At 38.5% G+C, this 26,756-nt stretch overlaps 1 protein-coding gene and 1 long non-coding RNA gene across 9 annotated transcripts; one reads left to right on the top strand and one right to left on the bottom strand.

The window, feature by feature from the left end:
• Nucleotides 1–28: 28 nt before the first annotated feature.
• LOC120960931 (ubiquitin-conjugating enzyme E2 H) lies at nucleotides 29–23,783 on the top strand. 7 transcript variants are annotated; one of them, XM_049607052.1, is made up of 5 exons: nucleotides 29–159; nucleotides 248–348; nucleotides 7,442–7,726; nucleotides 22,374–22,444; nucleotides 22,975–23,008. In XM_049607052.1, exons 3-5 carry the CDS (start codon nucleotides 7,476–7,478, stop codon nucleotides 22,983–22,985), a joined length of 333 nt encoding a protein of 110 aa, XP_049463009.1. In that variant the 5' UTR covers nucleotides 29–159; nucleotides 248–348; nucleotides 7,442–7,475; the 3' UTR covers nucleotides 22,986–23,008. The 7 variants fall into 7 exon arrangements, 4 of the variants coding, with proteins under 4 accessions (XP_049463009.1, XP_040240364.1, XP_049463003.1 ...); XR_007452090.1 differs by lacking the exon at nucleotides 7,442–7,726 and having other exon boundaries at nucleotides 22,975–23,014; XR_007452089.1 differs by lacking the exons at nucleotides 22,374–22,444; nucleotides 22,975–23,008 and adding an exon at nucleotides 11,220–11,238.
• LOC125906788 (uncharacterized) lies at nucleotides 19,975–22,354 on the bottom strand. 2 transcript variants are annotated; one of them, XR_007452132.1, is made up of 3 exons: nucleotides 20,351–22,354; nucleotides 20,165–20,261; nucleotides 19,975–20,086 (listed from the first exon to the last, which is right to left on the bottom strand). It is a non-coding gene; the product is annotated as an uncharacterized LOC125906788 (long non-coding RNA). The 2 variants fall into 2 exon arrangements; XR_007452131.1 differs by having other exon boundaries at nucleotides 20,165–20,267; nucleotides 20,351–22,352.
• Nucleotides 23,784–26,756: the final 2,973 nt, after the last annotated feature.

The raw sequence follows: 26,756 nt of genomic DNA, 5'->3' as shown, positions 1-26,756 counted from the left end.
TATAACCCCTGTCTATTTGATGTCAAGGAATTTTTATGAACCGTGGAGTTTCATCAACCGGGCACGGATGAACAATCTATGCGATTACAATTAATCTGATGGTAGTTTTGTGTAGATAAGTCATTTTCATTGTTTGACTAATGGTAATGTTTTGTTCTGGTAAGTTTTATCACTTCTAATACGATTCGCTAATGTTGCAAGTTTATTTTGAAATCAATTGTTTGGCTATTTTGTTTTTCTTATTTAGCTTGTGACAGGCAATTACAGCCACTGACGCCTTACATGTTGTGTTGGGATTAATGCCTGGCGACGTCGTTTGCATTCAGCCTACAATTCAGACATATTCAGGTAAGCAACATAACAACAAATGCAACGCAGGATAGTTTAGAAAACAAATACGGATTGTCCTTTATTTACTTTTTAATGATTGAAGTAGTGTTCATCTGTGAAAATATGAAAGTAATGTTAGCAATTAATGGATATTATCAATGGAATGTTGGACAAAGCATTATTTGCTTTAAAACGCTACTATTTTCGTCTAATAGTCAAAATGACAGAGTGTGTACCTGTGCAGCTTATGGTAGTCGAAGAAGCTGGCTTTACAGGGTTTGATGATTACATAGAGAGCGAGTTGTTTTGTTCAGTCGTATTATAGGGCTTACCAAGTCACTGTCCAATATTAGCAACAAAATTCATCCCACTTGATGCATTCCGTAATTTAGCGTATGAAACCTCTTTTAGATCATGTCTTAACCTTTAAGTTGGCAACCGGATACCCGGGTATTTTTTTCAACTTTAAACTGCCATAACTTTTGATTCATTGCTTTTATTGATCTGAAATTTGCCGTAGCCCATCAACTTTTAATTTATGATTTTTTGGTGCATAAGTTGTAATTTTAAACAGCCTGGAAGTATTTTATTTTGAATTTTTTTTAACTTTACCACGTAAGTTGGCAACCAGCATACCCGGGTATTCCATACATTTTGTATGGAGAATGACGTTTCTCTTCTTCCTTTTTTTGTATTGTGCTTATTTTCGAGTCAAATTCAAGCGATTCCAAATTTCAATTTGACCGTTATTTGTATAATAAATTGGAAAAACTTAATTAATAAATGAAATAGAAGAGAATATATGGTTGGCATTACTTGCTTACAGCATTAAAATATAGAAAGCATTGTTTACCTATGAAAATCGTTAATTTTTTGCATCAAAACGTGTGGAATACCCGGGTATGCCGGTTGCCAACTTAGAGCGTTTCTACATACACCGAGACTGCAGCTGAGAGATGGCTGTGAGAGAATTGACAATCGGTTTCTCATGCCGATGTGTGTAGAAGTTTTGAAAAGCGCCGAGATGAGACTTTTAAAATGATGTTGAAAAAATCCATTTTAATCGCTAAAATGAAATCAAAAAAGTTTCTTTTACTTTTTAATAATATTTCTACGATTATTAGACGGCAAAAATGCAAACTATAATTGATCGATTGCTATAAACTGCCAATTCAATTTTTTCTCAGCTCCATCGTTCTTTGCATGCCGAGGAGAATTCTCTCACCGAAAATGCTGTCAGTCGCTGTCAAAGCATGCTGTCAGTTATTTTCTCAGCTGCATTCTCGGTGTATGTAGAAACGCTCTTACGTGTGTAAATCTGGTTGCCAACTCTACGGTTAAATCTGATCCGTGTATGAGGATGGGAAGTAACTTTTCGATAACAGCTGTGACATTGCATTCGAAAACATACAAAGATAGGCTGGTGCAACCGCAAGTAGATATAGGGTTTTCAGTTCAATAAACAACTGTCCGTTAAGTTCCCCTGGGGGCTATTTATTGTTTACATTTTTTATGGCTATCATATATGATAGCCATGGCCCCCAAGGATGTGTTATTGGATATTAAGGGTTTCGAGTCATATAAAGGAAAAGTTCAATCGGTTAAGAGAATGTTTCAAACCGGTAGTGGAATCTTGCAAGGATTATGTGGAGGTTTGCAATCATATAATGGAGTGTTGCAACCGAGTTGTGGAATTTTGCAAGCATACAGTCTGTTTCCGAGCATACAGTCTGTTCCCGCAAGCATACAGTCTGATTCCTCTAAATTTGACAGCTTCATGTGTTTTATGTAATTATTTTAATTCTTTGAAATATTGTATGCTCTTTTGGATTTCCTTAATGTCCTTAAAGCATTTTGCATTAAATTTGTGCAAAAGATAACTGTTTTACAACAAACAACAATAATGTATAATTCTGTGGCGATATTTTTCAACCCTCGAACCAGTAGTGTAAACTATTTTTCCATAGGAATCCGCTGTACGCGAAAACTCGAGATACGCTATTGTGCTCGGTCCCGTACGATAGCGTATATCGGATTATGACTGTATATCGAGTATCGCGTACTGCGGATAATTGCTCTACTTTATATTTTGTATTAATATTTAACATTTTATTAATGAAAAACATTATAAAATAATAATTTTATAATATTTATCTATTATTATATTGCATAAGTTCAATCAGTTTTTGAATTATGAAATCATTACTTAATTGGAAACAAGTTTAAATGATCCTCCAGAGTCCTACATATGGGTGATAGGGTCCTAACGGGTCTTGTTTGAACACCTGTATTGTTTGTTTTGATTAAAGCTTTAACTTATCGCCGACAGAGCAACTGAATTCGCCAGATTTTAATGTAAAAATAAAATGTCAACGTTTCACCAGGCGCTTTAACGTTCACGTTCACTTCGATTGTTAAGCGGCCTTAATGTATAGATTTGTTTTCAAAAAGATGCTGAATTGATAAAAAGCAAAAAGTGTTCACGATAACAAGGTATGTTGACCTTAAGAGCATATTTTAAATAATATTTTCTGTATAGTATTCGGTTTGACACATACACTCTTCAATAAAGTTGCCGAGTCTCGGTTGAAAATAACCGAGATTGGCACAACTGAGATCTTCGTTTAATATGTCAATGACTTGGAATGGAAATTTGGAATGGAATTAGTTCGTCAAACGGTGTTTGACAGCTTTTACCACGCCAGGAAAATTGAATTGGTCTTGACTAACCTTGACACCGTCGTCTCCAAGCCAAACCGTTGAACAAAGAAGACAAACTTACAGTGGGGTCCTTTCCGTTTTAAGTTGGTAGGCCGAAATTCCAGCCTGTCAGTTGTTTGCATTGTATAGCAGTTTTCGAGCAGCTATCTAAGTCGGTATAATATACAGGTGGGCTTATACCAAGGTGTATGAATTCAGAAGGCAAATTTTTATCGCTTCTGTTTCTGAACGAAGATTTTAAGAGTGTTATGAGTATTCGTCAAGCCTCAAGAAAGCATGTTTGAACAAAACCCATCCTGTCAAAAAGTGATGTTCAAAATTGGTTATAAAAAACATACTATGAGACCACCTGGACTACATACACCTTGATTCTAGATTCCACCACGTGATCTGTTTAATGCACCTTCGGGTAAATGTAAACAACACCGTGTTTTGCCATTTTTTAGAGCAGGTACTCGAATCTAATTCTAGCTTTGAGGCTAGAATAAGATAGACTGAAAATTGCAGGCTAGTTTTTTGTGTGGTTTTGTATGGAGTGTTTACATGATTTCAGCCTTCAACTGTCAAACTCCATACAAAAAACTAACTAGAATCGTGAAAGGCCCCAGTATTAGTTTCGTACAAAAACCGATAATTATACCAATCGGAGCAATAAAGCTTTACCTAAAAAATTACTTATACATGTGTCTACAGCATTTTCGGGCAACCGTCAAATAAAAATTCAAGAAAAAAAGGAAAGTAAGATGTGAACATTTAAATTTAAGCTTCAATGAATCTTCAGGAACCGAGGAATGGTGATTACAAGCAAAAATTCTAAATAAAGCCTAGCACTCAACAATCCTTTCTTGTTTGCGAAACAACACAAATGGCGAAAGGAGGCAAGCCTTTACAAAGGCTAACCAAGTTTTTAACTACAGTGCAGCCCAGAAAAACTGATATAGGCTACTTTATGGGAAGAGTGGATCTTGGCATACCTAATCTGATGAGGTGTGTGACATGTATGCGCTTCGGGCATACAAAATCAAGATGCAATATGAATAAAATGTGTGCTAAATGCAGTGAAAATATCACGAAGTTTGCAACAATTCTCCTTAGAATTAGGAGAAAACTACTTGTACTACTGTACTTGATAAATATTGGCAGTAGTGCAAACAACCATCATATTGTATAATTAGGAACAGAATGAATTGATTTCAGATAAAAACTTATAACCACAGTGATTCGTAGGATACTATGATTAATGTTATATTGGACCGTTACTCCTGAATAAAAAAAAAAAGATTAATGTTATGCATTTTACAACATATCGGCATACTATAAACTCATATCACTCCTCCTTAGGCCGATTATTTTGTTATACCCATCAATGGGGCCCTTAACAATTCTAATCAGCTTTTTGTATGGAGTATGACAGTTGGAGGCTGAAATCATGTAAACACTCCATACAAAACCTCACACAAAACTAGCCTGCGATTTTCAGTCTAGATTATTATTTAGTATGATGATACTAAATGAATTAAAAGAAATAAATAAAACAATAACAATAACAGATTGACTTTTAAACACGCATTTCTAACAATGAGTAAAGGCGTCTGAAGTTATTGAAGCTGGATGTTTTAAAAATAAAAGAAAACTTTAACTCATTAATGAGAACAATGAAAATGGAATTGAACTCAGGTCGACCATGGTACAAATATTATACCATTATCATTGGACCATAACTACTTCATGAACATAAATCGTTATCTATCAGTTTTGAACCCTTCAAATATAGTACAATGAACAAAGAGATGTGTAAAAGTTCATCGATGCGTGTGAGAGAGTAGAGCTGATGAATAGAAATAGATGGCATGAGTTTATGTTCATTATCCCCGAAAAATTTCGCTTGGGTAATGACTCTGAAATGAACAAAAAATATTTCAATGAACCCCCTGTGGACAACACTTTGGCTATAAATGAAACAACATCCGGTTCATTGGTAAATCATAGCACAGAATGAACCATCGGTCGTCAACGATCGGTCATTAGAAACCGCCTCACTGGCTGCAAGGTTATTTTTTAGAAGGAATCTTAACCATTCATTCCGTAAACCAGATGCTATCCGCAGCTCCCACTATATGGAGCCTGGTCCCATGCTGTTGATAACGGAATTTTTGTTCTTGCTTGCAACTTAATTTTTTTTCGCATATTTCAATAATGTTTTGAGTTAATTTTTCTTAAAATTGATACCTATACAGTCAGTGCTGCAAAATGTCGCTATCAATGTTATAAAAAAATTGACTGAAATAAAATCCATATCAGCGTCACATACTCAATTGTGATACTCAGATGTGATACTCAGAACGATTGGTGTGACTAATACATGCTCATGACATGTTTGCGACCATCGCTTGGTCAGTCACTATATCACGACTTTTTTTTGCTGTTATCAATTTTGCAAAATATCACTGACATAGACATGACAAATTCCGGCTGAAACAAAATCATCTCAGCGTCACTGTGAAGATCAGAGGCGAGCCTCAAACAGTTGGTGCGACCATCGCATGCTTGGTGACATTGTGTGCAACCAACTCGTGTTGAATCACTTGGTCGCGACACTTTCGGTCGTTGATCATCGCGATGGTCACGGGAGATATGTCGTGCGTGCGAGTGATTCCAAGAAACAAATTGACCATGTTTTTTCGCTCTGTTTGACCCGACAGAGAATCAAAACAGATAGAGGGAGAAAGCATGCTCATTTTGTTGCTAGAGCCTACGCGCCAAGTATATTACAAGAATGTCGTGATTATCGCCGACAACAATGTCGTGACCAAGTGAGTGACCAAAAGCTGGGTGCTAAACTAAATGTCACCAAGCATGTGATTGATTTTCCAACTGTTTGAGTATCGTCGCTGATCATCTCTGTTGTGTACGTGATCTGATTTGAGCTTCGTTTCAGTCATGAGTGTTGATGACTGAAACAGTGGCATTTGACAGCACTGTTCATAGCAAGAAAAAATCAAGATTATGCTTGCGCCGGCATTAAGCTAAGCTTGTCAGTCAGAGTATCGTGTTGGACTCAAGAATTCACATGTCGTGTTCAGCATGTCATGGCGCACTTTTACTGACTATCAGCAATGAGCATCAAGCTACCACGGATATGTTAATTGTTTTCGTTGGTGAAAATCTCGTGATACTCATGACATTTTGCAGCACTGTATACAGTCTTCCCCGAGTTACGCAAATAATGTATCCAGGAGACATTCGTGTAACTCGGTTTTTGGCGTAAGTTGAATATCACGTTTTGCAGCCAAAATACTCTTGTTTAATAATGATTTTTAATTACAATTACACTTAATTGGTAATTTAATTCAATTCATGTAGAAAATTAGGTTATTTGTGTCTTGTTAGTTATTTAAAATTTTGGGGACAATTTATTTTTCATTTGACAATTATTGGAGAAAATTGTACTGATTTGACATATGAACTGTCAAACATAAACATTCGCGTAAGGTCGCATTCGTCGCATGCGATTTTATCGCACGTGCTGTCAAACGCTTTTTCGATTCTTAGGCCCGTGTCTGTGCTACATCGCATGCGATTTTATCGCACGTGCTGTCAAACGCTTTTTCGTATAATATTGCGATTATTTGGATGATTTTAATAATATAACTGTTGCGTATTGAATTCACTTTATTGAATAAAAAATGTAATAATGAGGAGAATAAAAGAGTGGAAGTTCACGAGCCAACGATGCTGATTGATCTAGAGCTCTTTTAGTTGATGCCAGGTCGGGGTGCATCCGGACGGCATCCAGGTTGTGTCACGTCAGGAGCGATGACAATCATCACCGCTCATACATAGGGTGTTCCATATACAACAATAACTATTTTAAAAATTAAGTTGAGATTGTTCCTACAAAACATCACACATTTAGTTTCACAGATAAAATCGGATGCGGCGTCCGAAGAAATAAAAATTTTTGATTCCGTCGTACGACGAAATCGCACGTCCGACGTTATCTGTCAAATCTCATATAAAATTTTGACAGGTCCGATAATTCCGATAAAATCGCATCCGATGGAGCACAGACACGGGCCTTATGCGATTATTTGATGATAATAATAGTTTGACCGTATTGTCTACGACCAAAAAACTCTACGTAACCGTACAACCGCCTACCCAGGTGGGCCATACATTTTGTATGGAAGAATTATGTTTTTCGTGGTTAAAAGCGTATATCTATTGAATCACAATAATGTTTGATTACATATCGTAGCAAAATTAGAATTGTAAAAACTATCAAGATTTGTTTCAATTAAAAATATGTTGTAACACCATAACCGGCCAGGCCGCATGTTTTGAGTGGATTTTTATGTCTTTTTCTTTTCTTTCAAACGTTGTATTGCAGTTTTATTGCTTGTAACATCATTCTTCCATACAAAATGTATGGCCTACCCGGGAAGGCGGTTATATGGTTACCCGGCGCTCTAGCAGCAATCGAACAAGACATCGAACATGAAAAATGTATGGGATTTGACATGTTCGATTTGTTGTTTATCAAATCGAACATGTCAAATCCCATATATTTTTCATGTTCGATGTCTTGTTCGATTGCTGCTAGAGCGCTGCCTTACGTTGAGTTTTTGGTCGTATACAAGACTGTTAACCGTCATGTGTACGACCGCCTACCCGGGTAAGTTTCGCATCTTTATTCCAAAATAACGTTGGATTAAAAAATCATATTGACTTCAAATTTTAAAAATGCCGCAGAAAAGATGTTTTCTACTCCTGTGCAAAAAATAAAAATATCAAAAAATGGTATGGTTGGTATCATTTTAAAAGAGGTGATTTCAGTGTTCATTTCAATATATTGTTACACTGTCATACAACATTTGAAAGAAAAGAAAAAAAACATAAGCATCCTCTCAAAACATACGGCAAGGCCGGTTGGGGTGTTGGAGTTACAGCACATTTTTTATTGAAAAAATATTGATAGGAGTTTTAAAATTCTAATTTTACAACGATGTGTTATACAGGGTTTTCCAATTGAGTTTAGACTAGTCGCATACTTTTTTTGAAAAGTCGCATTAGATTCTTGACTAGCATCCTCTATTTTTGATTACGAGCAATGGATTATTGACTACGAGCAATTGATTTCAACAGACCGGTTGCTGGCGCGGAGTGACCAGATTGTTTTTAGAGGTTATCGGTAGGAAATCTAAATCAAATTCGGTAATTTTCAGTTTAAACAACTTTATATTCACTCATAAATTTTATTAAATTCCAATTTTATGGTTGAACGGTCAATACTTAGAAAAATAGTTGATTTTTGGTTAGAAAAACTGAGTTTTAGTGTGCTCAATTGTAAACCGATATTCGATCGAAAATCGATAGAACTACATAAGGTCACTCTGAAAAACTTGCTTAATCTAGCTTTTGGTTAGGTTATGCCTGTGGGTTCACTACTGCATATTTCAATTCAGCCGTTAAGTGCTTTTGTGTTGTATTGTGCATTCGTAAAATCAAAACAATAGCACCAAAAACCTATCAGATAAAATATATCTTATTTTGTGGACGATATATAGTAGTAAAACAAACACGTTAAACTAATGAGCGGATGAAATTAAATAATATTCACAGTTTATTATTCAAGTCGATCTGTCACACCGGGTGTTATAAACGCGACGCTTTTAGGCTGTCATGCAAGGACCTGCTGAAATCAATTGCTCCTAGTCAATAATCCATTGCTCGTAATCAAAAATAGAGGATGCTAGTCAAGAATCTAATGCGACTATTCAAAAAAAGTATGCGGCTAGTCTAAACTCAATTGGAAAACCCTGTAACCCTGTATTGGAAACCCTGTGTTATTGTGATCCTATCAGACAATTTTCATTCAAATCTAACAAGTAATTTAAAGGCTTTTAACGCTTTTAACCACGAAAAACATCATTGCTCCATACAACATGTATGGCCGCCTACCCGGGTAGGCGGTTGTACATGTAAAGGGTAGGGTAAATGTACCTATAGTGGTGGTATTGCACTAAAAAGCGGTTCATACGGCAAATTACAAGTAATTACGTTATTTACGTTAGTGTGAAATGTTCTTTAGCCTTTTACAAAGGTTTTAAAAGTTAAATGGGGCCATTCCGTTATTTAGTGACCGAAAAATCCATTATTTTGTGAAATGTGTCAACATTTTTCCAAAATCCTTAGGATTTCATAATGAAACTCATTTTTCTGTTAACGTTCTAAATGACCACGCAATTACTAGTTTTTCAACCTAACTGTTATGAAATGTTATTGTTTTACTAAAATTATTTGCCTTTTGACCATATTTATGCATTTTTAAGTGTTTTTTACCATAGTGCCATTATAGGTACACCAAACAGGCATGTTCCTTTAGTGGTTGTAGTTATAAAATCATTAAAAACAGTTCGTATTAGATTTTTTCGAGGATATTTTTGACATGTCGTACTGTTTTCACTGAAATAAGCAACAGAAATGAGTTTTATGTTGATAATTTACCAAAAACAGGCCAAAATTCGATTGTATGGCTGAATAAAAAATTGACTTCAAATCAAGCACACTCTTCCGGGTGTAGGTTGACGACAGGTGTGATGCAGTACTTTTGTCAATAGTTTAATTGATCAAATTTATACATTTTTTTGCGATCAAATTACGCAAGAAACCAATATTATGGCAGTAATCCTTGCTATTCATACGAAAACAGCTTCAAAACTAAGTTTCATTGATATTATACACCGTTTTTGATGCATCTTTGTTTACCACCACTATAGGAACACAATACGACGACTATAGGAACCATACCACCATTATAGGTACAACGAAGCAATCACAAAAATATGTATTTTTTCGTAAATTTGATGTGTTTCATTGTAAAAATGGTTGTGATTGCGAAGATTAAACATATTCCAATTGGTATGTGTTAAAATATTCAGAAATTGTCCTTCCTGACACTTTAAATTCATTAAAACTCATCGGCACCACTACAAATTGCACCACTATTGGTAAATTTACCCTATATAAATTTAAATAATTTAAAAAAATATTTTAACATTTTTGATATATTTTTTTTTTTGCTCTTGGGTAGAAAACACAAAAAATTTGATGTCGATACAATTTTTTAATCCAAAGTTATTTTGGAAGAAAGTTGCGAAACTTACCTGGGTATGCGGTTGTACACTTCACGGTTAAAAGAATCGTTTTCCCATTATCGTCTCTTTTGTTGCCTGGGTTATCTTTTGAGATCGATGGTATCTAATAACTCATTATCTTTTTTGCTGCTTGGGGATCCTTAGGCGGTCGCACAGGATTTCTTTTTTTTTGGTTTCTGCTCTTCCATGTCGGAATCAAGGTGGATTAAAAATATCAGGTGGTGGATAAGGGCCTTTGGGGGGTAGCCATAGTTAAGGGACTTTACGTCATTTTAGAACCGTTAACCATTGGTTTCCACACACAAAGCAAATAGAACAGATTTCTTTGTTATTATTTTGATTTTTGTGTTTCTATTGATTTTATCGAAAAAATGAGATATATTAACAAAAGATTTGATGATTTGTTTGTTTATGCACGAAATTTAAAATCATGTGAGTAAGAGTTCTTATCTCACGTAAATTGTCCATGCGGCTCTTAGATAATGAGAAATTAATGTGAAAATTGGAAAAAATAATGATTTGTTAGATTTTTCATCAAAAATGTCGAAAACACAATGAATTATAGAATAAATTCACGGAATAACACAAAATAACTCACGTTCTTATTTCATGTTTTAATGTTAAATAAGAACTCGCAAACTCCAAAATATATTTTTATTGAATATTTAATCGAAAAAATTGAGTAGATAAATTATGTGAACAAATTTAATAAATGTAAACAATGTTTGAATCCTGGGGACCTTCCGTCAAGTGACGAATAGTCAAAATGCACTAGAGTCCACCACCTGATATTTTTAAATCCACCTTGGTCGGAATCAAAATTTCGGCTCTATGGCAGGTGACATATTAACGCCCACGTCCTGCCCACGTCCACGGTTGGCTTCGAGTAAAACCGAGGAGAGCTACCTTTATTGTGCAATAAGAACGAAAGATATGGAGTACAGGCGGTCCCCGAGATACACAGTACACCTGTGGACATAAAAATACGATTTTTTTTTGACTGAAAAACAGTTCTTTTCATATTTTTTTGGTAGCCCTGAAAAGAGCTGATTAAGTGGTGGTTGGGAGGTGGTGTTGTGGTGTTCCACAGAGCGAAAACACATTCTAACGGTCAATGTGTTGACCATTATTGTCTTTCACTGCTTGGCAGCGAGTAGCCATATCGCGGATGAGCTTCTGGCATGTTTCTGGAGGTACAGTATCGGACAGAATGATAGGACCCATGTTTTTTCAACGCAGCATGCACCCGTTGGGACAGTTTTATGTGTGGTTTGTATGTGTTTGTGTGCATGTGTTTGTGTGCATGTGTGTGTGCATGTGTTTGTGTGCATGTGTGTGTGTGTGTGTGTGTGTGTGTGTGTGTGTGTGTGTGTGTGTGTGTGTGTGTGTGTGTGTGTGTGTGTGTGTGTGTGTGTGTGTGTGTGTGTGTGTGTGTGTGTGTGTGTGTGTGTGTGTGTTTTTTTTTGTTTTACAAGGAGGGGGAATCTTCGAAAGACTCCCCTTGTCGCACGGGTGTTGACATAGGATTTTTACCCAGTAAACCCCCTCCCTGGGCCATCTACCCTTCCCCATGGGTTCACCTTTCGGTATGCTTCTTGGGGAAGGGCTATGCATTAGCATTTCATCTCGCTATTACAACATGGACCACATTCGCGAGACAGAATGACAGTCCTGGAGACACTCGTAATACCACACAAAAGCACAGAAAGTACGCATTCACTTGAGTTACAGGCTCACTTCAATTCGTGCACAGATACACTAAACACTTTCACAATACGCACAACACTATTTACGAACGCCCAAGTCGTTGATCCGCTTTCCATAAGGCCAGCAGCTTCATCAGTATTGATCGCATGCCGTTTGCTATGACTTCCCATGTTTCAGCATTCTTTAACATCACCTGGGTCAGGTTTGTTCCGTTGATTGTTGTTCCGCACTTCACGGTGATTTCATGACGTTCCTCAGCAAAACGAGGGCAAGCACGTGTTCTGCTGACTCCACGATGCTCACACACGCTGGGCAGTCTGGCGAGCTTGCGTGACGGTACTTGTGAAGGTAACTCCGGAAACACCCATTAGTAGCGCACCAAAAATGGGAGTATAAAAGACAAAAATCGGCGATTTCAACTTCAGTACGCTTCGCACTCTTGCCGATGACACATCTAGCGCATGCATTAAGCCAACAACAAAAGACACACACAATTTTTTTTCCCATTTTTATGTCCAGCCAGGTGTACCTCTTATACGCGGATTCGGAGATACGCGGTTTTCCAAATTTGACAGTTATTTGAGCAAATTGTACGGATTTGACACATCCATTGTGAAATACCTTATAATATCCGTATTGATCGAATGTAAAATACCATTTCAAAAACTTTAAAACTGTCCAATCTAGTAGAAACATATCAAAAAATTAATTTGTTGGCTAAAACCAACCCCTACTTGCAAAATTACACGAAGATTAGTGATATTTTGGATGAAAATTACGAGATTCGACTTACGCGGAATTTCGAGTTACGCTGTATTTTGCGGCCGTTTTCGGTCCCCATTAACCGTGTATCACGGGGACCGCCTGTAATTAAGCCGAAGACACTGTCTCACTCACTCTACCTGTCGATAAGCGCAGCAAAATTCTCAACCACATTGAAGTTATCGAGTCGAGTCGCTTCTCTTCGGAGGTTGCTTACAGACTGAGTTTATTCTACCAAAAATATCCATTACATATGTGTTTCACGCATACTTCTAATTAGATCTAACACTATCAACGCAATACTACTTAACGCTATATCTAATAACCTATACAAATACTAATAAGATATTTACAACGTGGTAACTGCCCCATCCTTCTTGTGTTGATTCTCCTGAATCAACTTTAAAGCCAAAAAAATCGGTATATAGTTATTTGGAGATGATTAAATTTTTGACATTTGTTTTGTGTATTTTAAAGTTATTTTCATTTTGAACAGTGACACGTTTGTCATCTTGCACGAAATTCCTCTTAAATATGGGCTTTTCTTTCCCCTTGAAGACTTTATCTTTTACAAAGATTTCTTGCCTTACTTCTAAATGCGGAGGTACTTGCCTTAGTTTATTATGAGTTTTTAGTTGCTTGCTTTTAGCTTGTTTCAATTGTACAATTACCTCATCATAAATCCTATTTCTAACTTCGTCAATTTCTTCAACGGATGCTGGATTTTGAGAAATACCTAAAAGGATTTCTTTTGGAGTTTTCTTAGTTACACTATGTATAGTGTCGTTGTATTTTCCTACTACTATCGCCATACGCCTTTTAGTTGAGTAGTTAGGTTGCAGACGTTTTTGTATGCGATACATTTCGGTAATCGTAGAATGGAAGCGTTCTACTTGACCATTAACCTCAGATTTATTGCTTGGTGTGATGTAAGCTGTTATATTAAGGTCTAGCATTATCCCTCGAATTTCTGCTGATAGAAAAGATTTCTCGTTATCCGTTACTACAATAGATGGAATTATATATGAAGTAATTGTTTGTTCGAAAGCTTTTCTAATATGAATCGTTTGTTTTGATTTAATGGGGATCATTCTTCCAAATTTCGAAAATTTATCAACACTTGAAAGAAAGCTTTCCCCGTCTATCTGGTATATGTCCAAGTGCAAAATCTCAAAAGGATGGTTTGGTATAGGTGTTTCCTGCAATTGTACTTTCAATGGGCGCCTATCATATTTGCATGTATTGCACGCATCGCAAACTTTAATGAAATTTCTAATTTTTTGTGTAATTTTGGGAAAATAAATTTTCCTCAAAATTTTACGTTTGTTTTCCTCTATGCCTCGATGGACCCTTTCGTGTTCAACTTGTATAATGTTTTCTTGTTCTTCTGTGTTCGTAATATCCTTCAAAATATTTTGCGTGAAACGTATCTTATACATTTTTGTGCTTGAATATTCTTTGAAGATATTTTGAAATTTTCCTAGGATTTCTTCTGAACAATTCAAACCGGTTAATTTATTAGGAATGAAGTATTTCCTAATAATATCCGTAAGAGACTGTTCTGTAAAATTGTGCATTCTAATTATTACTTTTTTGAACCCGGGAAAAGGATAGGAAAGTAGAATATCCTCATTAGCATCCTTCTCTAACACTATTTGAAGCTTGAAAGCGTTAAGAGGAGCTTCTGTACATTCAATCATGTCTGAGCTGTCTTCTTCAGCAGAATGCTGAGTTGACGTTAGGCTAAATATCTGAACGCGACTGAGCGCGTCAGCAACCACGTTATTTTTACCAGGTGTATACACCATTTCGTAGTCGTGTTCCTCTAAGTAAGATTTCCAGCGCTTTAGTTTGGTATTGACGTTTTTTGACGATAGTGAAAATGTTAGAGGCTGATGGTCTGTTATGATTTTAAACTTTTGACCGTAGATGTAGTTACGAAAAACTTTCAGCGACCAATAAATTGCTAACATCTCTTTTTCAGTCGCTGAAAAATTTTCTTCTCTTTTGTTAAGCGTTCGCGAGGCAAAATGTATTGGTTTATCCTTCCCCACTTCCCCCCTTCACCTTGACTGAGCACGGCGCCTATGGCGTAGTTAGAGGCATCAGTTGTTATCAGAAAGGGTTTGTCGAAGTCTGAATACGTAAGAATATCGTTTCCCGATATTACCTGTTTCATACTTTCGAAACATTTTAACTCTTCTGATGTAAGTTCGATTGGTGAAGAATCAGAATTATTTTTTCCTCGTAAATGGTTAGACAAGGGTTTAGTTAGATCAGCATACCCTTTGATAAACCGTCGATAGTAGCCGACCATGCCTAAAAAACTTCTTAATTCCTTTGTGTTAGTTGGTTTTGGCCAGTTTTTTATGGTCAATATCTTAGCTTGGTTAGGTCTTATTCCATCCAACGTAATTATATAACCGAGATATTCCACACTTTGACAAAGAAATTTTGATTTTCGTAGCTGAATTTTAAGATTCGCTTCTTCCAAAGTGGACAAAATTACTTTTAAGTTGTGGATATGTTCGGTTAAATTGCGTCCAAAAACCACAAGATCGTCTATGTAGACATAGCAAATTTTGCCTATGTGTTCACGAAACACATCGTCTATTGCACGTTGGAAAATGGCTGGCGCATTTTTCAAGCCAAATGGCATTCGTAAAAACTCATACTTTCCGCTATTAGCAGAGAATGCTGTTTTTTCTATGTCGAGATCATTGACCTTAGTTTGATGGAAACTAGAAGCAAGGTCGAGTGTAGTGAAATATTTATTCCCACCTAACTGGTCAAGAATATTTTGTATGTCTGGGATAGGGTATTTTTCGGAGATGGTTTTCTGATTAAGACACCTATAATCGATCACTAATCGTAACTTTTTCTCTCCGTCAGAACATTCACTGTTTCCTTTTTTTTGAACGACCCAAAGTGGCGAGTTCCAGGCGGATCGTGAAGGACGAATAATACCGTCCACTAACATCTTTGAAATTTACTGTTCCACTTCGTTTTTATAAGCGACGGGGTAGGGATAGCTTTTTTGGTACACCGGCGCATCATCTGTGGTTCTTATTCGACATTCGACATTAGTGGTACATGTCAGCTTTGAGTCTGTATCGTGAAAAGCATGACTGTGTTGGTTAAGAACTGTAACGAGAGATTCTCGCTCTTCTTCTGTTAGGTGTGCGATGTGTGTGTTAGATTCTACGTCAAGTATCTGATCGACTGTCACACTACTATACTCACGCCACATTTTTTTCGGATAATAGAAATGCAGTGGTATTTTATACTTGCTATTGTCCGGCTTTGTGAGTTCGATCTCTCGGGCACGTGTAATTAAATTGATATTGTGTGCAAATACTATTTCAGTCCCAATTATGCCATCAAAAAAGTCGTGAAAGTTGTACACCACAAATTTATATTTTGTTTCTAGCACTGGAGAGAAAATTTCAAGAAAAACTACTTGCGAAGCACTTCCTATCCCGGCAACACTTTTAAACTGTTTTGTTTTACTTCTAACTGTTTCACTCCCTATCACATTTGCCCACTTCTCCGAAATAATGTTTATATTTGCACCACTATCGACTAGGAGTTTAATAAAACCATGGTCTGTAGGCACTTTTCTTAAACGGCAACACTAACCCACTGTTTTTTACCTTGGCAGGCTGTTGGTATTGGAGCCTGTCCCAAAAAAAGTTGGGGTACACTGAGCTACCGTGCTATCATTCTCTTGGTGAGCGTAAGCTTGAGCCGGCCGGTTTTGATAATGCAAATGTGTACGCATGGTACGATCTACTTCCATCGGCTCTTGACGCGTGTGCGTTTCGCTCGGTATTGGTACGTGCGGTTTTTGTTTCGGAGGGAACTTTTGTGTTGGTAGGAAACCTTGTGCCGATGTACCTTTTCGTATTTTTTCGAGCTCTACACAAAGTTCATATGCCTTATTCAAGCTATCTGGCGCAGCTGTTTTAACTAATATTCCTAAGCCACTATTTAATCCCCTTATAAAACTATCTACGGCTTTATCTTTAAAATAATCTAAAAACGCATGGTTAGGAGAATTATACTTAACATTATTTTGAATGTGGTTTGTAATAAATGTAAGAAGTTCGTTCACTCTACCGAAGTATAATTCGATATTTTCATAGTTCTTACCCTTAATTGTAGTAAGTTCGTAATCGAAACACATCAAATCACGACGATCACTGAACTTCTTCACCAACACTTCTTTGATTGCTGACCAATCAAATCCTACATTACTGGCATGTAAAGCGTCCGATGCCGCACCAATTATTTTTCTACGCACTGTACGTTCTATTATTCCAAATTGCGTCGGGCAATTTGCAAATGCGGAATAGTAGTTGTATATTCCGTCGACATCCTCAGCCGAGGTGTTGAGATGTTTCGGGTTACCGTCAAATTCCGGCAACATTTTAAGGATGTCAGGGACCTGTCCCATTTATATGAAGAATTTCATTTCTTCTTGGCGTTGTTCCATCTTTTTTCTAACTAGATTCTAACTAGGTAGACGTAGATTACAAAAAAAAAATGATCGAACGGTCTTTCACGATGAATAAATTATTGCACCTATTCGCGCTACAACACCGCAAATCACCAGATGGAAGGCAACAGCTCTAAGGCTGGATGTCGTATTCTCTGGTTGAACAAAGACAGCTATAGGTAGCTTCACTCCAGTACTAGGAGCTTATACGTTTACTATTTTTTTTCTTTTAATTCGGGTGCCAGTTATCGAGTCGAGTCGCTTCTCTTCGGAGGTTGCTTACAGACTGAGTTTATTCTACCAAAAATATTCATTACATATGTGTTTCACGCATACTTCTAATTAGATCTAACACTATCAACGCAATACTACTTAACGCTATATCTAATAACCTATACAAATACTAATAAGATATTTACAACGTGGTAACTTTGATAAACGAGAATCTCTGTCAAAAACGTTATCTGGACGTGGAGGACGTGCCCACAGCACGTCCAGGCATTTCTCAATTTTTGTATGACTTCGGTTGAGCTTCGTGTGTTTTGAACAGGCTGTGGACGGTCATGTCCCAATTGACATTTTCGAGCACGAATAATCGGGAATTCGAGCAAATCCCCTTAAACTGGAGCCTTAAACTTCCCTTAAACTGCACCAGTTTAAGGGAATTCAGAAAAAGTCCTTTAAAATCAACTGTGATTCGGCTTTTTCGTTACTTTCTTCTAGATTCGCTCGGAAACGATGTTTTCTATCGTAACAGTTGGTCATGTTCCCATTTTATACTTAAATAATATCCATTTTTACAGAATAACGTCACACAAAATTAGCTTTTGTTTTTCATCAAAAACCCAGTGCTGTTAGTGAAAAATGAGCTCGCTCATTCTTGGCGCTTTCAACACACTTGATCATACACAAATCCACAATTTCAAGCGTATCGAGTACTAATCGAGCAGATATGGGAAAACAGTTTCAAGCAAATGTCTCTTAGGGTGTCACCTGTCTATCTCTATCATGCGAGAGCTCCAAAAACAACGGTTTGTAAGGACAAGGGTTTCGCTTACCTGTATACACACTTGACGAGTAAAAAAACACTTCCCAACGGTCACCAGCACTAAGAGATCCGCTGTGTTAGAAGCTGATTTGCAAACTGCGTTGGCGAAATAATTCAGCACCCGAAGTAATCCGAAGCCGAAGCGAGCCCGAACGGAAGTCGGCACGAACCTTCGTTTTAAGAGCCCCCTCCCCCTTTTCGCAGATTTTATTTCTGAATCAGCATATCAGCAAGAATCGAAAGAGCTGACGGATTTCGGCAGTATTTTTAACCGAGTTCGTGAAATATTTTTAAGTGTGTAGAACAGAGCGCTGGTATGGCCAAATGTGTGCATGTGTGTACTTGCTCTACTAAAGTCCGGTATCGTACCAGATTTCGTGTGTCGCCAAGTGCGTGCGTGTGTGTTATTGTCACAGCACATTCTTTCAACATTTTTGCAATCTTTCGATTGTGCCACTCGATTTCGTTCTTCGTCTGATTTTGGCAGCACACGAAGGGGTTTCGGTTTCAACTTCCAACAACAATAACCACACGAGGGGGCTGTGGATACTCACGAAGGGAGAATCACTCAAATTAAAGCGAGAGACAGATACAAAAAGCGAAAGGTCATTGTAAAATATTCGGCTTTTGGCAGCTGGGTACAAACTTAAACGACCCGTTAACCTTTAAGTTGGCAACCGGATACCCGGGTATTTTTTTTCAACTTTAAACTGCAATAACTTTTTATTCACTGCTTTTATTGGCCTGAAATTTTCCGTAGCCCATCAACTTTTAATTTATGATTTTTTGGTGCATAAGTTGTAATTTTAAACAGCCTGTAAGTATTATATTTTGAATTTTTTTTAACTTTACCACGTAAGTTGGCAACCAGCATACCCGGGTATTCCATACATTCTGTATGGAGAATGACGTTTCTCTTCTTCTTCTTTTCGTATTGTGCCAATTTTCGAGTCAAATTCAAGCGATTCCAAATTTCAATTTGACCGTTATTTTTAAAATAAAATGAAAAAAAACTTAATGAATAAATGAAATAGAAGAGAATATATGGTCGGCACTACTTGCTTACAGCATTAAAATATATAAAGCATTGTTTACCTATGAAAATCGTTAATTTTTTGCATCAAAACGAGTGGAATACCCGGGTATGCCGGTTGCCAACTTAGGCGGCGCTCTGGCACCAATCGAACACGACATCCGACTCGAACAAACCCATATAATCATATGGTGGTGCACTATCAGACACAAACAAACAAACAAGGCAAACATGTCAAATCCCATACATTTTTCTTGTTCGATGTCGTGTTCGTTTGGTGCTAGAGCGCCGGGTTACGTGTGTAAATCTGGTTGCCAACTCTACGGTTAAACATTGCGAGGGTTGCGAGTGGTATCATCCCAGATAGCAAAGCCGAAGGCCTTTGTATGGGAGCCATCGCGCTGACCAAGGCTCACTTTTTCGCGCGCATAAAGCAAAATTTGCGCGAAGGCGAAAAAAACCCGAAAGCGCTTCGTGTCCTCTCTCGTGTTTCTAGTTTTATTCTCTCTCGCATGCCATCACTCTCTCCCAGTTTTTCGGGTTGAAATGAGAATTCACTCTTTTGATTTGGTTGCGGCAGTCTAGCTGCTTCACACTCTTTATTTTCTTCTTTTTGCAGTTCCCACAAGAGGATTCACACATGTGTTCTCACATACTTACATACACACACACGGTGGTGGGAAGCCTGGTGCGGCTGTTTCCAATTCTGTCTTTTCTTCTTCCCTCTTCACACCGCGCTGGAGCCCGTGGTGGTGCGCGTGTTCAGCCTGCTTGGTTCAGGAAAGATGTCATCAGATTTGGTGCACCTCAACCGCGGTGTTGTATGAAGGCTGTTGATGAAAATACACAATTAATAGACACACTTTGTTAAAAAGATTAAACTTCATTTAAAGATGTGACAAACTTACCTTTGTGCTTGAGGATCAATTGAAACTTGAACGCCTGTGCACACAGTGTCACACTTTTTAAGTAGTTTGAGGAACAGCTAGCGGTAGCAGCACACATCTGAAACTTGTAATGTGCAAAATATTAGAATAATATTAGAATTAGAATAAATGTCACATAGCACTAGACACTTAGAAAAGGACACTTACCCAAACAATTAGATGATAAAAATTCGTCCTCCGATGAAGCAGAAAGAACACCGCGGATGGCGCAGTATGGAAAGTGTTTCACGCAGGAAAAATAGTTCACGCAGCACACAAACACACACTCTCACATCCACGGTTCAGAGCACACTGAAGTCGCTCTTTGGCTTGGATGGAAAAGAGCAAACACCCTGATGAGTGCGATGGAATAAAATGACGTGTGTTCATCAGGGATGGGTAGAATCCAACACACGAAGTGTGCAGGAGAATTCTCTTCGTGTGGCAAGAGAGAATTGACTAACACCCTGATGAGCGAGAACGCAACAAACGTTGTGGAATGTAGAAATGAGATAGGAATAGTAAGCGAAGGCAGTTTGTGGACATGAGGGGGTTGAAACTGGGAGAAAAAAGCTTCGGTTGCTACTTGGGATCTGCTCGAAATCTTATGGTATTTGAAAACAATAGCCAGCATCGTGAATAAATGAACTCTTTTTAACAGTCGTTTAAAGTTCATTTTGGTTTAACTGAGTTCATTTGTTGTTAATTACTGTTAAAATAAACGATCGTCAAAACAGTTAACGACTGCTCGATATCGCATATAGGCAAACACTGAGAAAAAAATCGAGCGGTATAATTAAACGACTGTTGATTTGTATCGCTTACGCTCTTGACAGTCGTTTGTTTAACGGCGGCATAGGACCAGTCGTTAAAATTAACAAATGAAGTCAATGCGTTCGCGATGCCAAATTCTAGCAATTTTTAACGACTGTTAATTTTAAACCAATTCTTTCGCGATGCCAGCTAATGTTTATTTTTTATTAATATATTTTTATTTGCGGTGTTGTTCGTCGAAAAGATCACTTCAATCAATTTTTGTGGATTTTTGCAAAATAATATGTCAAAATTTTGGTGTTCTGTTTGCTAAAAGTCACACTGTTATACCTGCTCTCGGGGTGCTATAATTATAACTGCCAAAACAAGGGGCGAAAAAAACTTCCTAGGCTCGCATGCTCTTTAATGCGAGGGCTCTGGGGCTGTGAACTTGTATAGCGTGCGAGCCCTCGCACGCCCTCGCAAATCGCTGTCAATTGCATGGCGGGGAACGACCGACCGGGACACAGCGCCGTTTTCGTACTCATTTGTTGTGTCTTACGGCCAAGCTACACGTACCGGACGACATCGGACGATGCAATAAATCCGTTAACGCCAACTGTCAAATCCCATACAAAATCGGCCCGCTGTGATCCGACACGGCCCGGCCCAACGCGAATCTCTTGTCTGCGGTCCTACGTTTTATGGCATCGTCCGATGTCGTCCGGTACGTGTAGCTTGGCCGTTAAGGTTACGCATTTGTTGTGTCTTAAGGTCTTAAGGTCACTTAATACTTTAGCGCCACACTAATGAGACGTACAATAATAAATAAAACATAATTGACACACACAGTAAACACTAAACACTTTAAAATTTACAAGTCTAGCGTCCCTGCCGAGAGCTCCTGCTCGATCGGCTCGCTAACACACTCTAATCGTGCGGCGCTCGGCACACAGTAAGCCTTGCGCTGCTTAGTGTGTGCGACAGTGTGCGTGACACCCTGTCGTTCTCTTGGACGTTGACCGGTGGCAGCGCAACTGCCACGACAAGTCCAGGGGTCGGCACGGTTGCCCACAACAGCATTGGTATCGCACACGATCGGAACACTAACACCACATGCGTTATCGATACGTATAACGCAGAAAGACAAACAGGCCTATTATTTTACTCGAATGACATTTGATTCCGTCGGAAGCACTCGAGTCGAGCGGGAGAAACAATGGTATCGTTTTCGCCATTCGAATCGATGAAGGTTTCGTGACATTTTTGTTCTAGTATCTGTGTGTTCGACAGTTGGACGAAGCTACCGGCGGTCGGAGTGAGTGTAAACAAACGGATTTAACACTTCTTTAAAATAATTTTTTCCATCATTTAGTTGAAAATGGAGTAAATAAGAGTGATGAGAGTGTTGATAACCTTATGTTAAACTTAATTACAGGCGGTCACCGAGATACACGGTTAATGGGGACCGAAAACGGCCGCAAGATACTACGTATCTCGAATTTCCGCGTAAGTCGAATCTCGTGATTTCTAGTTAAAATATCTATAATTTTCGTGTAATTTTGCAAGAAGGGTGTGGTTTTAGTCACTTTATCTATATTTTGATATGATTCTGACCTAATATAACAGTTTTAAACCTTTTGAAATAGTTTTTAACATTCGATCAAAACGGAAATTATTCGGCAATTTACAATGGATATGTTAAATCAGTACAATTTGCTAAAAAAAAGTCAAATTTGGAAAACCGCGTATCTCCGAATCCGCGTATAAGAGGTACCGTGTATCTCGGGGACCGCCTGTACACACGTAGACCATGGCTTAAATAATCTGTGTGGTTAAATTTCCGCGTTCCCGACAGCTTAAGCTTGAGCAGCAACAATAATATAGTATTTTATCTTCGTGTTTTCTTCATGTATTGTTTTCAGGGATATATGGGCATTCGTTTCATTCGTTAAACATGACATGTGTTTTTAGATTATCTTAAATAATTTTAACATTATTTTACTAATATATATTTGTGTTTTCTCTATTTTTTCCAGGGATATATTAGCATTCGTGCTAAATAGAACAACGTTATTGGAAACCAAACATTACCCTGCGTCACTCAACATGTCTTCTCCAAGTGCAGGCAAACGCCGTATGGACACAGATGTCATCAAATTAATAGAAAGTAAACACGAAGTCACTATTCTTGGTGGTTTGAATGAATTTTGTGTAAAATTTTTTGGTCCACGAGGCACGCCATACGAAGGAGGTGTATGGAAAGTACGTGTTCATTTACCGGAACATTACCCGTTTAAATCACCAAGCATCGGATTTATCAACAAAATCTACCACCCAAATATTGACGAAGTATCAGGAACAGTTTGTCTGGACGTTATCAATCAAGCTTGGACAGCATTATATGATTTGTCCAATATTTTTGAGTCGTTCTTACCCCAACTACTTACGTATCCTAATCCAGTAGACCCTCTGAACGGTGATGCAGCTGCAATGTACCTGCATAAACCTGAAGAATATCGCAAGAAAGTAGCTGATTATGTCAGAAGATACGCTACTGAAGAAGCTCTGCGGGAACAAGATCCAACAGAAAGTTCTGATAGTGAAAGCAGCATGTCTGACTTCAGCGAAGACGAGGCACAGGATATGGAGTTATAACGTCGGCTATCATTACACAGAGCTAGTAGAAGTGTTAGTAATGTAATTTTCCCTAAAAATCAACTATTATTCATGTTTTTGGAATCTGTCACTTGTTAGCTATGTGAGGTACATTACATATTAGCAAGGTTATTATTTTCTCGATCATAATAATTTTTCTGTGAAGATTAGAAATAAAATTTCAAAACTATTCTTTCATAGTAGCGTTCATTAGTTCTTAAATGTAGTTACGTGTGTGAAATACTTAATTAAAAATAGTAAAAAGAGTATATTTCTAACCGGCTTTATCGCACTACATTCCAGCTGTTTTCTATGAAAGAAATATTCTCCAATCCGTCATCAAGACGCACTCATGAACAGTACTAAAAGCCGTTTCAAATTGAGCACGATCAAAGCACAATTGCGACTGCAAACACGATTCGACACCCATTTAGATAGGTGCAATTGCGCTCAATTTGGGTGCAATAGTTTTAACCACTATTTGCAATTGAAATATTCTTGGTGAAAAATAAAAAAAAATCAAATTAAAAATAATGCGTTAAATTAAAAAAAGGATGAAATTGTTTCAATTAATTTATCATCAAATTATGCGTAACAAAAAAAGTTGGTTTTATATTTTACCACACGGTTGCGCTTCGATTGCGCCGACTTGGACAGTTTTGCGACAAACTGGCAGCAGTGGTAGCCTTGCAGATGCAATCGCGTTTGCAATCGCGCTCAATGTGGAACGGCCTTACAGGGTTTCACACTTTATCTCTAGACCGCGGGACCCCTTCCCGAATCTGTCTTAGCCAAAGCCAAGATTGCGGTATGATGCTTGAACTCGTTGATGATACCTGAAAACGTTGATGATACCTGAATTCATCGGATGCAATGCTGAATCTGCGGCACATTTCTCGAAACACACTGGTTCGCGCCGAGGACATGCGGTCGAATATTTTTTTACACGAATAACCTTTGTGTACATCAGTGTACTGAAAACAGTGAAATGGTCTTGTAGCATATATGTTATTTATATTAGAATATAAGTGGTTGATACAGAAGAGCCGCGTGTGTCCTTAATATCGTCAATTGTGCACCAGTCCGAACCACAAAAGTGGCGACGAGTTTCTAATTGTTTGTTGTTTCGTTTATTTATCCGAGTGAAAATTCCGCGACCCAAGCGGCGAAGGATGTCCTCTGAGGAGACTGGTGCCATGGACGAGGAGATGCGTCGTTCATCGCTAGGGCTAGCTAGCGCGAGCGGAGGGCTAATTCCGCAGAACGGTGCGATGCTGCAACCCAACGTGCATCTTTTGGGCGACCAGCGCATTCTCGGTGGTATGCAGCGAAGTGAAGATGCCGCGCCGTTGCAGATACGTGCGCAACCGCCATCGCAATCCGGGCCATTGCCACTGTTCCACGGTGGTCAGGCGCCATTGCTGTCAGCTCCAACAGCGCCATCGCAGTCGGCACCCGCACCGCAGCACCAAAGTACAGGTCCGTATTTGAGTGGAAGTAATAATACGATGATGCAAACGCTACAGTAGCTACAACAGTAGATGGCACAGCAGCAGCAGCTGATTAGTGAATTATTATGCCAGCGTTTAAATAACTTAGGTGTGTCCATGGCCGCGTGTTGTATCTTTGTAATTAAGGAACAGTTATTTATCGTAGTTCACTGTATTATTTATTCTGCCTCGTAATTGCTTCCTAGCTCGTAGGCTTCCCTTTTTGTTTTCCCTCTGACAGTTCTTCTTCCGGAACCCCCTTTTCTTCCCAAGGTTCCCACACTGTAAGGTAAACATATACCTTGGCCGTGAAGTGTCACATTCCCATCCCCGTTGTACACAACACTTCTCCCCTTCGTAATTGAAAAAAAAATCGTTCCATTTACAAATTCAATCTTTGGGGAGGTTTTCTAGCACGAGTAGAACGGCGTAGGACCGACTCCTCTTCCAAGTTGATCGGTCGGACAGGCGCTGGTGTCAGATCCCGTTCCATGCCCGGATCGTTATTCCGTTCTACAGGTCTATCGGCATCTCGATCAGAAGACCCTGGTGTATTTTCCACGGTTATCTCACTGTCGCTGGTAGTAACCGCCGTATTCGCATTCGAAGTGGAAGGAAGTACCTCTTCAAAGTACGTTGTATCGCCTTGTTCCCGTAAATCGCTCTCCTGGTTGACCGCCGAAGTACCTCGTAGATCAGCACCCACCTCCGCAATGTGATCGATGTGACGTTCCCAGACACGACCGTCATCTAGTTTCACTTCGTATCGCAGCTTTCCAACTCGCGCAGAAATTTTTCCAAATTTCCATTTATCGTGGGACAGGAAATCTCGTACTCGCACTCTTGCTCCGATCTGGAAACTACGTACTGGTATCTCTGCCTTCCTTGATGACTCTTGCGTAGGAATCAATAGGTCTAACCGAGATCGAATTTGCCTCCCGAAAACAAGCATGGATGGTGATTTTCCCGTCGCTGGGTGTACTGTTTTTCGGTAGGTAAGTAAAATGTTGCACAATTCCAGATTGATCTTCGATGTGGAGCATTTTAATGCTTTCAGCTTGTTCTTAATTGTTTGCACATATCGCTCCGCCTGGCCATTCGTAGCAGGGTGATAAGGTGCACCCATCTTATGCACCACGCCATTCATTTTAAGAAATTGTTGGAACAGCGTAGAAGTAAATTGTACGCCATGGTCGCTTACCAGTACTGATGGAATTCCGAATGTGCTAAACAACTCGCGACACATGTTTACGGTTTGTTCTGCCGTTATTGATTTGCAAACCTTTACCATCGGCCATTTGCTATAAGCATCGACGAAGATGAAAAAATATAAGTCCTTATATGGACCGGCGAAATCAACGTGTACTCGTTGAAATGGAGCACTTGGTGTCTCCCAACAATGTAACTTCATTTTAGCTGGTTCCGCTCGAATCAATTGGCATTCAGTACAGTTTGCTACCATTCGTTCTATATCCTGGTCCATTCCCGGCCACCAACAGTAACCTCTTGCAAGCGATTTAGTTCGAGTAATTCCAAAATGTGCTGAATGTAATTCGTCCAACACTTTTCTGCGTAAGATTTCTGGCACATAGACTCGGATACCCCGTAGCAAACATCCTTTTTGAATGGCAAATTCTTGCTGATCAACTCCAAAACGATCTTTCGCTTCTACT

This window comes from Anopheles coluzzii, chromosome X (genome assembly GCF_943734685.1).
Source record: "Anopheles coluzzii chromosome X, AcolN3, whole genome shotgun sequence".
Taxonomy (NCBI): domain Eukaryota; kingdom Metazoa; phylum Arthropoda; class Insecta; order Diptera; family Culicidae; genus Anopheles; species Anopheles coluzzii.
Note: the sequence above shows the minus strand (reverse complement) of the source record. Positions and strands in the feature narration are given on the sequence as shown.